The 13,692-nt window shown below is 40.3% G+C and overlaps 1 protein-coding gene across 2 annotated transcripts; it reads left to right on the top strand.

Annotated features, from left to right (window-relative positions):
• Window positions 1-926: 926 nt before the first annotated feature.
• On the top strand, window positions 927-8,326 carry LOC149211851 (uncharacterized). 2 transcript variants are annotated; one of them, XM_089391609.1, is made up of 3 exons: window positions 927-1,465; window positions 1,569-2,727; window positions 2,822-8,042. In XM_089391609.1, exons 1-3 carry the CDS (start codon window positions 936-938, stop codon window positions 5,630-5,632), a joined length of 4,500 nt encoding a protein of 1,499 aa, XP_089247735.1. In that variant the 5' UTR covers window positions 927-935; the 3' UTR covers window positions 5,633-8,042. The 2 variants fall into 2 exon arrangements, 1 of the variants encoding a protein (XP_089247735.1); XR_016250728.1 differs by lacking the exon at window positions 927-1,465 and adding an exon at window positions 8,052-8,326 and having other exon boundaries at window positions 1,600-2,727; window positions 2,822-7,760.
• Window positions 8,327-13,692: the final 5,366 nt, after the last annotated feature.

Here is a 13,692-nt window from a genome sequence, read left to right on the forward strand (position 1 = left end):
TGAGATTTGATGTGATTGTACGCAGGACACTCTAAGAGGAAGTGGTTTTCATCCTCGATGCTCATATTCTCACAGAGATGGCAGACCCTTTCCATCCATGGTATTTTAAAAACTGCCCAACGACCTATTCCATATAAATATAAAGATTAAATCTTTAACATTTATTTAATAAAAAAAAATCAATGAAATATTAAATACTATTTAAGTGATATATTAAGCATTATGAAAATATAGTCCCACCAAACTAAAAATAAAAATGTATATAACTTTTTTCCATCCTCATCATAGTCCACCAAAATTAAAAAATTAACTAAAACATTCATCATCATCATCATCATCATCATCATCATCATCATCATCATCATCATCATCATCATCATCATCATCATCATCATCATCATCATCATCATCATCATCATCATCATCATCATCATCATCATCATCATCATCATCATCATCATCATCATCATCATCATCATCATCATCATCATCATCATCATCATCATCATCATCATCATCACGTCTTTTGCCAATTGTGTTTTCATCGTCCGTCATCTTTAACTCCTCATTTGGTCCTCTGCAAATTGCAATATCGTCCTCGTCGTTTTTTTTCCCTCTTTACACATCATCATCATCGCATTTCGTCTTTTGCAAATTGTGTTTTTCTTCATCGTCCGTCATCCTTGCTCCTCATTTGGTCCTCTGCAAATTGCAATATCGTCCTCGTCTTTTTTTGGCCTCTTTACACATCATCATCATCGCATTTCGTCTTTTGCAGATTGCCTAGTGTTTTTCTTCATCGTCCGTCATTTTTTTCTCTCCTCATTTGGTCCTCTGCAAATTGCAATATCGTCCTCGTCTTTTTCCCTCCTCTGCAAATTGCGTCCATAGCATCGACAATCTCTACCATTTTGGTTTCTGTTTTAGGATTCACAATGGCTGCATCATTGTCAGTTGCCGCCGTCTCCACTGCTGCTTATTCCAACAACAAGCAGTGGTACGAGGTATTTATAAATCATCGCGGTGTTGATACGAAGGAAACCTTCGCTAGGTCTCTTTACCTTCGCCTTCTGAAACAAGGGATAAGGGCCTTTCTGGATAAACACGAGATGCAACCGGGATACCAAATTTCTTCTCAAATAGAAAACGCTATCAAAACCGCCTCAATCCATGTGGCGATCTTCTCTGTTCGATATGCTGAATCATATTGGTGCCTAGATGAGCTTCTACTGATGCTAGAATCAAAGGCTCCTATCATTCCGGTGTTTTACGGTGTCACGCCCGCGGAACTTCGGTGGACGCAGGGCAAAGATGGAATTTATGCTCAAGCCCTAAAAAGACTAGCAGAGAAGAGAACTCAGGAAGGGAATTTGCGATATGACTCCAACACTGTTGAAAAATGGAGGAATGCACTTTCTCATCTTGCAGGCATCAGCGGTTTTGTCCTGGATAAGTGCAATATTGGGTGAGAGCTAAACCTTCCTTCTGGGTTATGGTAGTCTTTTACATTACATAGAAATAAACTTTCGTTTCTCACTGGCTCTCTTTATTTTCTTCTTAATAACTAGCGAGCATGAGGAGCTGAACCTGCTGGATGAAGTGGTTAAGCATTTGGGGCAAAGGATGAAAAAGGAAGACTTGCACGTGGCCAAATTTCCAACCGGTTTGGATGAGAAGCTGCGAGATTTTGAAGATACAGTTCTATTGCAGCGACAGCAGAGCGGGAGACCTCAGATATTGGGGATCTGGGGTTTAGGTGGCATTGGAAAGACAACGTTGGCTAAAGAATTTTTCAATAGGAAGAAATCCGATTATGGTATACACTGCTTTTTATCTGACGTCGGAGATAATGCAGCTAGAGAAACTTTATTTTCGTTGCAGAAAATTCTTCTTAATCGCTTGACTGGATTGGATAAACCAATACAGAGTGTTGCTGAAGGGACAGGGTTGCTCGAAAAGGGCATAAAACATCTCCAATCTTCTAATGCCTCGTTACAACATCTTCAGAGCCTGACTGGATTGGATAAGCCAATAGACAATGTCTTGGTAATCTTAGATGATATACACCATTCGAGTCAAGTGGATGCACTTTTGCCAGTTGATCTCCCCTCAGGCAGCTTAGTATTGATTACATCTAGAGATAAGGGTGTTCTCATAAATTCAAAAGTCGACGAGTCATCAATTTACCTGCTGTCTGGGCTCAATAATCAACACTCCCGAGAGCTCTTCTGCTCCCATGCCTTCAACCAAACCTATCCACTTCCACGATTTGAATATCTTGTAGATAAATTCTTAGAAGCTTGTAATGGATTGCCCCTATCTTTGAAAGTAATAGGGGCACATCTTTATGGGAGAGATCTATCTTACTGGGAAGACGAATTAGAGTGTTTTCAACAAATACTTCCCAGTGAGATAAAGAAAAGGCTTCAAATTAGTTATGACGCCCTAGATGAACTGGAAAAACAAATATTTTTGGACGTTGCATGTTTTTTCGTAGGAGAAAACAGGGATACGGCAGTGAGCGTATGGAATGGATCAGGCTGGATAGGAAGGCGCGGATTTGAAAATCTACGAGACAAGTGCCTCGTCGAAGTGGATGATGAGAATGTGATACGGATGCATAACCACCTAAGAGATTTAGGCAGGAATGTCGCTGAAAAGTCGTCCCCGCGTCGTCTTTGGCGTTGTACAAATCAGGTCATTGATGGTTTGTTACATGAATCATCTGTAAGTGTTCAGTGATTTTGTTGTTATATAGATTGTTCAATGAATGTAGCTTTGAATGAATAAGCAATAATCATCCTGTTTCAACCATGAACAGAAAGGAGCCGTGCGGGGAATTCGGACGGGTCATGATGATGAAGATGATGTTATTAGCCTTGCTGATGCTGATACTGAAAATGCTCTACGGAAACACATTTTACGGAGGTTGCAAATTCTTGATACCGAAGGTGAACGCATTTTGACGTTGGCGGAGCCACCAGATATCCTAGGTCTCCGTTGGCTCCGTTGGCTCCCTTGTAAAGAGCGCCTACGCACCATGGTGGAGCACATTTTGAGGATGGCGAAGTTACCATGCAGGATGAGGACGGTGGAATTACCAAATATCTTGTGGCTCCGTTGGATAAACTGTCCATACTCTTCATTGCCTTCTGGTATTTCAATGAGAAATTTAAGGTGTTTAACAGTGTCGGGGTCAGTATTAAAAAGACTCCAGCTGAAGAACAATGGGGTATCGGCGCAGGCCATAAAACTTGTAAGTCTACGTGTTTGTGATTGCTCTGAATTAGAAGAACTGCCAAGTATAGGAACATTGGTATCTCTGGAGGAGTTGTGCGCAAACAGATGTGTCAAGTTGAAGAACATACAGGGGTTGGAACAGGCAACAAAACTTCGAAAGCTGAGTGTCCGAGGGTGCTCTAAGTTAGAAGTGCTGTCAAGTATGAAAACATTGCTATCTTTGGAGGAGTTGTGGACAGATGGATGTGTACGGCTGAAGAGCATAGAGGGGTTGGAGAAGGCAACCAAGCTCCGAAAGCTAATTGTGGGAGGGTGCTCTGAGTTGCAAGAGCTGCCAAATATGGAAACATTGGTATCTTTGCAAGAGTTGCGGGCAGATGGATGTGTGAAGCTGAAGAGTATAAGTCAGTTGGGGCACTTAACAAAGCTTCGACAACTAGATGTCAGTGGGTGGTGTGAGTTAGAAGAGCTGCCGAGTATGGAAACACTGGTATCTCTCGAGGAGTTGTGGGCAAATAGATGTGTGAAGCTGAAGCGAATACAAGGGCTGGAGCAGGCAACCAAGCTTCGAAAGTTAAGTGTCAGCGGGTGCTCTGAATTAGAAGAGTTGGCGAGTATGGAAACATTGGTATCGTTGGAGGAGTTGTGGGCAGATGAATGTGCACAACTGAAGAGGATCACAGGTTTGGAGCAGGCGACAAAGCTTCGAAAATTATTTGTCAGAGGGTGCTATGACATAGAAGAGCTGCTACTAAGTGTCAGCGAGTGCTCTGAGTTAGAAGAACTCCCAAATATGGAAACGTTGGTATGTTTGGAGGAGTTGTGGGCAAGCAAATGTGTTCAGTTGAAGAACATCAGGGGGCTGGAGCAGGCGACAAAGCTTCGAAAGCTAATTATCGGTGGGTGTTCTGCTTTAGAAGAGCTGCCAAGTGTGAGAGCAATGGTAGATTTGGAAGAGTTGTGGGCAGATGGATGTGTGCAGCTGAAGAGCATTAGGGGGTTGGAGCATGCGAGAAAGCTTCGAAAGCTAATTATCGGTGGGTGTTCTGCTTTAGAAGAGCTGCCAAGTGTGAGAGCAATGGTAGATTTGGAAGAGTTGTGGGCAGATGGATGTGTGCAGCTGAAGAGCATCAGGGGGTTGGAGCATGCGAGAAAGCTTCGAAAGCTAATTATCGGTGGGTGTTCTGCTTTAGAAGAGCTGCCAAGTGTGAGAGCAATGGTAGATTTGGAAGAGTTGTGGGCAGATGGATGTGTGCAGCTGAAGAGCATCAGGGGGTTGGAGCATGCGAGAAAGCTTCGAAAGCTATTTGTTGGAGGTTGCTCTAAGTTAGAAGAGCTGCCAAGCATGGAAACATTGGTATGTTTGGAGGAGTTGTGGGCAGGCAAATGTGTTCAGTTGAAGAGCATCAGGGGGCTGGAGCAGGCGACAAAGCTTCGAAAGCTAATTATCGGAGGGTGTTCTGCGTTAGAAGAGCTGCCAAGTATGGAAGCAATGGTAGATTTGGAAGAGTTGTGGGCAGACAAATGTGTTCACTTGAAGAGCATCAGGGGGCTGGAGCAGGCGACAAAGCTTCAAAAGCTAATTATCGGAGGGTGCTCTGCTTTGGAGGAGCTTCCAAGTATGGAAGCAATGGTAGATTTGGAAGAGTTATGGGTAGATGGATGTGTGAAGCTGAAGGGCATCAGGGGGTTGGAGCAGGCGAGAAAGCTTCGAAAGCTATTTGTTGGCGGTTGCTCTGAGTTAAAAGAGCTGCCATGTATGGAAACATTGGTATGTTTGGAGGAGTTGTGGGCAGGTGGATGTGTTCAGTTGAAGAGCATCAGGGGGCTGGAGCAGGCGACAAAGCTTCAAAAGCTAATTATCGGAGGGTGCTCTGCTTTGGAAGAGCTTCCAAGTATGGAAGCAATGGTAGATTTGGAAGAGTTATGGGCAGATGGATGTGTAAAGCTGAAGAGCATCAGGGGGTTGGAGCAGGCGAGAAAGCTTCGAAAGCTATTTGTTGGCGGTTGCTCTGAGTTAAAAGAGCTGCCCTGTATGGAAACATTGGTATGTTTGGAGGAGTTGTGGGCAGGCGGATGTGTTCAGTTGAAGAGCATCAGGGGGCTGGAGCAGGCGACAAAGCTTCAAAAGCTAATTATCGGAGGGTGCTCTGCTTTGGAAGAGCTGCCAAGTATGGAAGCATTGGTAGGTTTGGAAGAGCTATGGGCAGATGGATGTGTGAAGCTGAAGAGAATCAGGGGGCTGGAGCAGGCGACAAAGCTGCGAAAGTTAATTATCAGGGGGTGCTCTGTGTTAGAAGAGCTGCCAAATATGGAAACATTAGTATGTTTGGAGGAGTTGTGGGCAGATGGATGTGTGCAGCTGAAGAGCATAGAGGGTTGGAGCAGGTGAGAAAGCTTCAAAAGCTATTTGTCTGAGGGTGCCATGAGTTAGAAGAACTGCAAAGTGTGGAAACATTTGTATGTTTGGAGGAGCTGTGGACAGGTTAATGTCTTCACTTAAAGAGAATCAGGGGCTGGAGCAGGCGACAAAGCTTCCAAAACTAATTATCAGAGATGCTGTGCACTAGAAGAGCTGCCAAATATGGAAGCATCGGTATAGCTGGAGGAGTTGTGGGCAGATGAATGTGTACAATTGAAGAGCATGGTTGGCAGACTTAACAAATCTTCGATTACTGGATGTTAGTGGGTGGTCTGAGTCAGAAGAGCGGTCAAATATGGAAACATTGGTATCTCTAGCGGAGTTCTTGGCAAAGAGGTGTGGAGCTAAAGGGCATACAGCGGTTGGAGCAGACAACCAAGCTTCGAAAGCTAAGTGTCAGCGGGTGCTCTGCTCTGAGTTACAAGAGCTGCCAATTTTGGGAACTTTGGTATCTTTGGAGGAGTTGTGGGTAGATGGATGTGAGCAGCTGAAGAGCATGGGGGAGTTGTGGCAGATGGATGTGTGCAGCTGAAGAGCATGAGGGGATTGAAGTGGGCGACAAAGCTTCGAAAACTAATTGTGACAGGGTGGTCTGTGTTAGAAGAGTTGCCGAGTATGGAAAGATTGGTATCTTTGGAGGAGTTGTGGGGAGATGGATGTGTACGGCTGAAGAGCATAGGCAGATTGGCGTGGTTAACAAAGCTTCGGTTCCTAAATGTTAGTGGGTGCGTTGAGCTAGAAGGGCGAGTATGGAAACATGGGTATCTCTGGAGGAGTTATGGGCAGAGAGATGTGTGAAGCTGAGCATACTTAGGTTGGAGCGGCCTACAAATCTTCGAAAGCTGTGTGTTACAGGGTGCTCTGTTTTAGAAGAGTTGGAAGGCGTTGAACATATGGCGAAGCAGCTAGACGTCTCTAAATGACCCAGATTACAGTGTCCTGTGTAGTAGTAGACTAGCTGCGCAGACAATTGAAAACATCATAGTGACATGGAAGGCAAAGCCAGAAGCAGTTGTGCAATCAGAGATAATTTATTCTAAGAGGAAGCTATAATGAGGCTACAAATGTGGCAATGTACATATATAAAAGGTTGGCATCAATTTGAATTTGATAGGTTAAAGCCTGGTTACACGCAATTTAGCGGAGTTAAGTGCGTTGTCACCGCTCTGATTTTAAAGCATTCTCAATTGGTTATATCAGGAGCAGAAATTGATACATGTTTTATAACTCAAATTTGAGTAACATCCGGGTAAGCATTGATGTATGTATATGTATTCATATTATGATCATTATGAAAGGTCAGTTTTTTATCTTTTCCCGCGGGATTTTGTTTTAGTTGAATTAATAATTTAATAAAAATTTAAATTTTATGATGTCATTTTTTTACTATTTAATTTTGTTTTATTTATCGTTTGATTTTGTTTTCTTAATGACATTAGATTTTTAATTTAGAATTTTGAAGAGATTAGCGATTTGTTTCACCGCCAAGAACTCCTTCCATGCCACCTGTGTGTTAGACCATTGAAATATTATTTCCTATAGGACTGAAAACCGGTATTACTCACTCAGGATACTCAGTTATAATGCCTAACAAGATTTTTCAATATTATGGTGCAACACATTGTCCCCTTTTGCAGATTCAGCCTCCAGGTCCCTGTATGTTAATGCACCTGCGTTATCTTTATCTGCCAGTCTGAAGCAGCAGTAGGAAGTTGAGATTTGCTGGGCCAACCAGATGCAGGGATTCGATCCAACTATCAATTTCAGAAATCACGGCCTCCCTCTGGCGAGAATCAAGAAAATAATGATGTCAGACGAGAATGCGAGAATGAGATGTTCATCAATGAACTTACTCTCAGGGCCTGGAATCACACTGAAGCAACCAAGATACCGACCCTGCAGAAAAATGATATAGCTGCGGCAATTACCAGAACTGATATATTCGATTTTTTGATCGATATTCTGCCTAGGGACGTTTTGAAGGAGGATCAGGTTATTAATATTGGAACCCCTAAGTCTTCTCTCTCAATTGGAAGCAGCAGTTCTAAAAGCGGTGTTGCTAATTCGGCTTCCATTCTTTGATAATACCCTGAACATTGTTAAGTCCAAATCCTCAGAAATTTCAACACATTTATTGTATTGTGAGCAGTATAGAAAGCTGAAACCGTAACAGCTTTTTCCTGTTGCACAAAGTTGAATGTGTTATTAGGCATGCATGACATAACATGCCTCAGGAGTGTCCCTTTTTTCTCAGATTCCTTTCATATTTATTTGAATGGCCAATTACCTGGAGCAGTGCCACTTTTATATTACTTAAGGCATGATTCATATCTATATGGCTTGGAATTATAAATCTTTGTCTGATAGAGGTGATTTTTGATTTGGGCAGGTGATGTGCTATCTGGAACATATCAAATATTGTGCAACATGCTGCTATACTTCAAGAATTGTTTGGAATTCATTGGTGGAATGGGCGTCTTTCGATCCTAGTTCTCACCATAGTCCTTATTTTGGCTCCGTTGATGCCTTTCAAGAAAGTGGGTAAGCCTTTTTTGATCATTCTAATAAGTATGTTTTAGCACTGCGATTTTCAGAAAATTTCATTTGTGCCTTTTCACAGCTATCGGGGATTTAAATGTCTAATAACTAATGTAATTATATGAAAAGGATTCAACATATCTTAGGAATGTCACATACTGATCACATCTGCGTAGACCATTTGTCTAACTTTTCATGTTACCCTGTTGGAAACGGCATATGCATTCAAGGATGTGGATCTTGGGTCATTCCTTAACGAGTTATGATGTTGAAATCTTGATGATTATATTGATGGGTTCACTTCCCTGAATTTGCAGATTCTTTGAAATTCACTTCTGCATTATCAGTTGCACTCGTTGTTGTATTTGTTGTGATCACAGTTGGTATTGCAATTGTAAAGTTGTTCAATGGCACCGTCCAAGTGCCAAGATGGCTACCAGATATTGTTGATCATACTTCGTTCTTGAAGCTTTTCACTGTGGTACCAGTCATTGTGACTGCTTACATATGTCATTTCAATGGTATGGATTATTTCCCTTCATCTCTGGTCCTGCACCTGAATGTAGTATCTTAGAGTTCATTAGCTGAATTGGCATTTTAAAAGTATACGAGTCATTGGCGTTCTGCTTAACTGTATACATAGCTACAAGCTTTTTCGGTGTTCTCCTATTTGGAGACCAAATTATGGATGATGTCCTGGCCAATTTTAACACCAACTTGGGAGTTCCTTACAGTGCTGTGCTGAATGACATTGTTTGCATGACCTACGTTGTACATCTGATGCTGGTATTTCCTCTCGTTTTTTGCCCTGCGCCTTAATATTGATGGGCTTATATTTCCATCCAAAAAGCCCCTTGTTTCGGATAATAAGAGATTCATCTTGATCACTACCATATTAATTGGAACCGTTTTCCTTGGGCATCATTCATACCCAGTATTTGGGATGCATTTCAGCTCACAGGGGCTACTGCAGCAGTTTGTATTGGGTTCATCTTCCCAGCTTCCATTGCTCTCAGGTAAAGAAAGGCTGCTTTTCATTTCTGGTTGTCTTTTATCTTGCTTATATGTAACTTCTAATCTCAATTGTTTTTAATTGCAGAGACACTCATGGAATCTCAACAAAAAAGGACATATATCTCTTTGTTTATGAATTTTAGTAGTTTCAAGTTCAATTGCTATATTGCGTGACATAAATTATATGTTCAACAAAAATGAGGTAGGCCCTCCACAATCTTGAGGATTATGTTTTTATCAAAAGCAGCAGCGCATGCATATAAAGATGTTTTTGGAGCAGAACAAAGAAAAGAAAACTGATCTGGAACATGTTTGTAGAATTGTGAAGAGTGGATAAACTATTGTAAAGGCATGGATCAGCTAATGATCCAGTGGAATGTCCTGTAAATACAAAAATTTTAGTATGGTTACTCTTCAGCAACAGGGCATTTACTTGGGATATTCTGAAAAAAAAAGTATTTCGAAGGCCCAACCAGGGAAACACAATCCTTAGGGCTTATGTAAATTTACAAAAACTAACTGCAATAAAAATAATACAAAACAAAATTTCACATATTTTGCAATTGTAAAGTCGTTCAGTGGCACCATTCAAGTGCCAAGATGGCTACCAAATATTGTTGATCATACTTCGTTCTTGAAGCTTTTCAATGTGGTACGTCATTGTGACTGCTTACATATGTCATTTCAATGGTATGGATTATTGCCTTTCATCTCTGGTCCTACACCTGATTGTATGCGTAGCTACAAGCTTTTTTGGTGTTCTTCTATTTGGAGACCAAATTATGGATGATGTCATGGTCAATTTTGACACCAACTTTGGAGTTCCTTACAGTGCTGTGCTGAATGACATTGTTTGCATGCCTACATTGTACATTTGATGCTGGTCTTTCCTCTTGTATTTTTTGCCCTGCGCCTTAATATTGATGGGCTTATATTTCCAGCCAAAAAGTCCCTTGTTTCGGATAATAAGAGGTTCATCTTGATCACTACCATATTAATTGGAACCATTTTCCTTGGGGCATCATTCATACCCAGTATTTGGGATGCATTTCAGTTCACAGGCACTACTGCAGCAGTTTGTATTGGGTTCATCTTTCCAGCTTCCATTGCTCTCAGCCTTCAGGTAAAGAAAGGCTGCTTTTCATTTCTGGTTGTCGTTTATCTTGCTTATATGTAATTTCTGATCTCAATTGTGTTTAATTGCAGAGACACTCATGGAATCTCAACAAAAAAGGACATATATCTCTCATTGTTTATGATTTTTCTTGCAGTAGTTTCAAGTTCAATTGCTATATTGAGTGACATAAATTCTATGTTCAACAAAAATGAGGTAGGCCCTCCACGATCTTGAGGATTATGTTTTTATCAAAAGCAGCAGCACATGCATATAAAGATGTTTTTGGAGCAGAACAAAGAAAAGAAAACTGATTGGAACCTGCTTGTAGAATTGTGAAGAGTGGATAAACTATTGTAAAGCCTTTGTAAAGGCATGGATCAGCGAATGATCTGGTGGAATGTCCTGTAAATACAAAAATTTTAGCGTGGCTACTCTTCAACAACAGGGCATTTACTTGGGATATTCTTCAAAAACAAGTATTTTGAAGGCCCAACCAGGGGAAACACAATCCTTAGGGCTTATGTAAATTTACAAAAAATAAAAAATAACTGCAATAAAAATAATACAAAACAAATTTTCACAAATTTCTCCATTGTGAAGTTGTTCAGTGGCACCATCCAAGTGCCAAGATGGCTACCAGATATTGTTGATCATACTTTGTTCTGGCCGTGCACCTGAATGTAGTATCTTAGACTTCATTATCTGAATTGACATTTTAAAAGTCTGAGGCATTGGCATTGTGCTCAATTGTATGCACAGCTACAAGCTTTTTTGGTGTTCTTCTATTTGGAGACCAAATTATGGATGATTTCCTAGTCAATTTTGACACCAACTTGGGAGTTCCTTACAGGATTGTGTTGAATGACATTATTCGCATGACCTACATTGTACATCTGATGCTGGTCTCTCCTCTCGTATTTTTTGCCCTGCGCCTTAATATTGATGGGCTTATATTTCCATCCAAAAAGCCCCTTGTTTCGTATAGTAAGAGGTTCATCTTGATCACTACCATATTAATTGGAACCATTTTCCTTGGGGCACCATTCATACCCAGTATTCTGGATGCATTTCATCTCACAGGGGCTACTACAGCAGTTTGTATTCGGTTCATTTTCCTAGCTTCCATTGCTCTCAGGTAAAGAAATGCTGCTTTTCATTTCTGGTTGTCTTTTATCTTGCTTATATGTAACTTCTAATCTCAATTATTTTTAATTGCGGAGACACTCTTGGAATCTCAACAAAAGAGGAGATATATCTCTCATTGTTTATGATTTTTCTTGCAGTAGTTTCAAGTTCAATTGCAAATAATTTGCAATATTTGGTGACATAAATTCTATGTTCAACAAAAATGAGGTAGGCCCTCCACGATCTTGAGGATTATGTTTTATCAAAAGCAACAGCGCATGCATATAAAGATGTTTTTGGAGCAGATCAAAGAAAAGAAAACTGATCTAGAACTTGCTTGTAGAATTGTGAAGAGCGGATAAACTATTGTAAAGCCTTTGTAAAGGCATGGATCAGCGAATGATCCGGTGGAATGTCCTGTAAATACAAATTTTTTTGTATGGCTACTCTTCAACAACAGGGCATTTACTTGGGATATTCTTAAAAAATAAGTATTTCAAAGGCCTAACTAGGGGAAACACAATCCTTAAGGCTTATGTAAATTTATAAAAAATAACTTTAGTAAAAATAATACAAAACAAAATTTCACAAATTCTTGTCCATTTAGAGTCAGAAGGTGATGGCAGCTGCCTCTGACAGGTAGACATGAACATAGGAAGATTCAAAAAACACAGACCCAATATTCAAGCAAGCTTAGAAATCAGATAAAGAAGTTCTAGTAGCATCGTTCTGGCCAACTTGAATGAAATTGAAGAATTGGATACACAAGATGTAGATGAAACACTCAAAGTCATGTGGATTCAAAGAATATTTCTGTATGAACAGAGTATAGAGAGGTCTTTGGTCATGAACCTGACAAGAATGGCATGTTTGTCATATCTGCTTCAGATGAACTCACAATTTTCCTTTGAAAATGTAATCAGATGTAAGAAATCAGTTGTGTTTTCAAGCAGACTGTGAAAAATGTAAGGGATGTAAGTTATAACCTTATATATGTTTCAGTATAATAGTAAATTTGTTGGCAAGTACTCGTTCCAAACTAAAAGACTGACACAAATTGGGAATGGAATATTTTTATACTAATAGATTTCACAACAATGAATATAATTCTAAATACTTAGAGATTGAATTCAAAAGTTCATTCACGGGTCAAGGACTAGTGCCTTTTTCTAGTGAATGGAATTCTGACCTATCCATTTTTCAATAACTGAATTTCATTGTCAGTCATTTATGCTTGAATGCATTAACAAAAGGAAATAGTAAGGTTAGCCTCTTGAGCATGATGTCACGAAATTTATCAGAGTACAAGGAGCTGAAGTAGACTCTTCAGCCAAAATTGCCTCCAATCTTCTCCCGGAAAAGCTAGATTCAAATGCAGAGGATATCCTATTTCGACTACCCCATCCATTTGTGCCAACAGAAGAGTTTATAAATGTTGAACTCACTGGCTGTTGAAAAGATATACGAGAAAAAGGAGAATCAAGTTGCATTTGCACTTGGTCCATCATCCTGGATGACATCATTGCATCATTCTGATGGGACAGGTAAAATGAAAAGGCATCCCCAATTTGGTCTTGAAAATTTAATTGTTGATATGGGAACATAATACAAAAGAATATGTTATGAGAATCATCAGTGTGGATGATATGGTGGAAGCTTCCCAGATGCTTGTGTGGGAAAGAAAATGCTCTCCTTCCCACAGAAACAATGCATAGATTCTAGGTTAATGTAGGTCCAGGATGCAGCTATGATAGCAATGAACAAAGCCAGTGTTCATGCCTAATATCTTCCATGTTGTATTCTTTTGTTTCCCAAAATTGGTCATATATTAACTGCATTTTGGCACTTTTATTGACCAAGGCTGAAATGTTTTGTTTCTGCACTTACTTTTCCATGCTAAGTTATAGAAATTATGTTGTCCATCCAGCAGCTGAGACATCATTTTATTCTTGCTGCTATAGTACTCTCCATCATGACTCAGGATCTTGAGGATGTGGAGGAATTGTTAAGGAAGTTGTACAAGGTGTGCAACCCATGCATTTATTCTAGCAATTTAGGGGTTTGGATCCCATCAGATTGCTTTCTGGTTCTCTCTTTGCAACTTGCTTCTAATCATACCAATGCCAAAACACTGAGCCAAGGAGAAATTATCTAATAACATCAAATAAATAAAATAAATGATGTCTGGCAGCTATGATAGTAATGAACAAAGTGAATGTTCAGGCCTAATATCTTC

Source organism: Pinus tabuliformis, chromosome 1_1, assembly GCF_031772625.1.
Source record: "Pinus tabuliformis cultivar Carrire ecotype Pingquan chromosome 1_1, CPIR1, whole genome shotgun sequence".
NCBI lineage: Eukaryota > Viridiplantae > Streptophyta > Pinopsida > Pinales > Pinaceae > Pinus > Pinus tabuliformis.

What these genes read in the sequence shown, in the direction of transcription:
- LOC149211851 (XM_089391609.1), top strand. Translation starts at nt 936, where the DNA reads ATGGCTGCATCATTGTCAGTTGCCGCCGTCTCCACTGCTGCTTATTCC. An exon ending in CTGGATAAGTGCAATATTGG is followed by an intron (nt 1,466 to 1,568) that starts GTGAGAGCTAAA and finishes CTTAATAACTAG; the next exon opens with CGAGCATGAGGAGCTGAACC. An exon ending in GTTTGTTACATGAATCATCT is followed by an intron (nt 2,728 to 2,821) that starts GTAAGTGTTCAG and finishes AACCATGAACAG; the next exon opens with AAAGGAGCCGTGCGGGGAAT.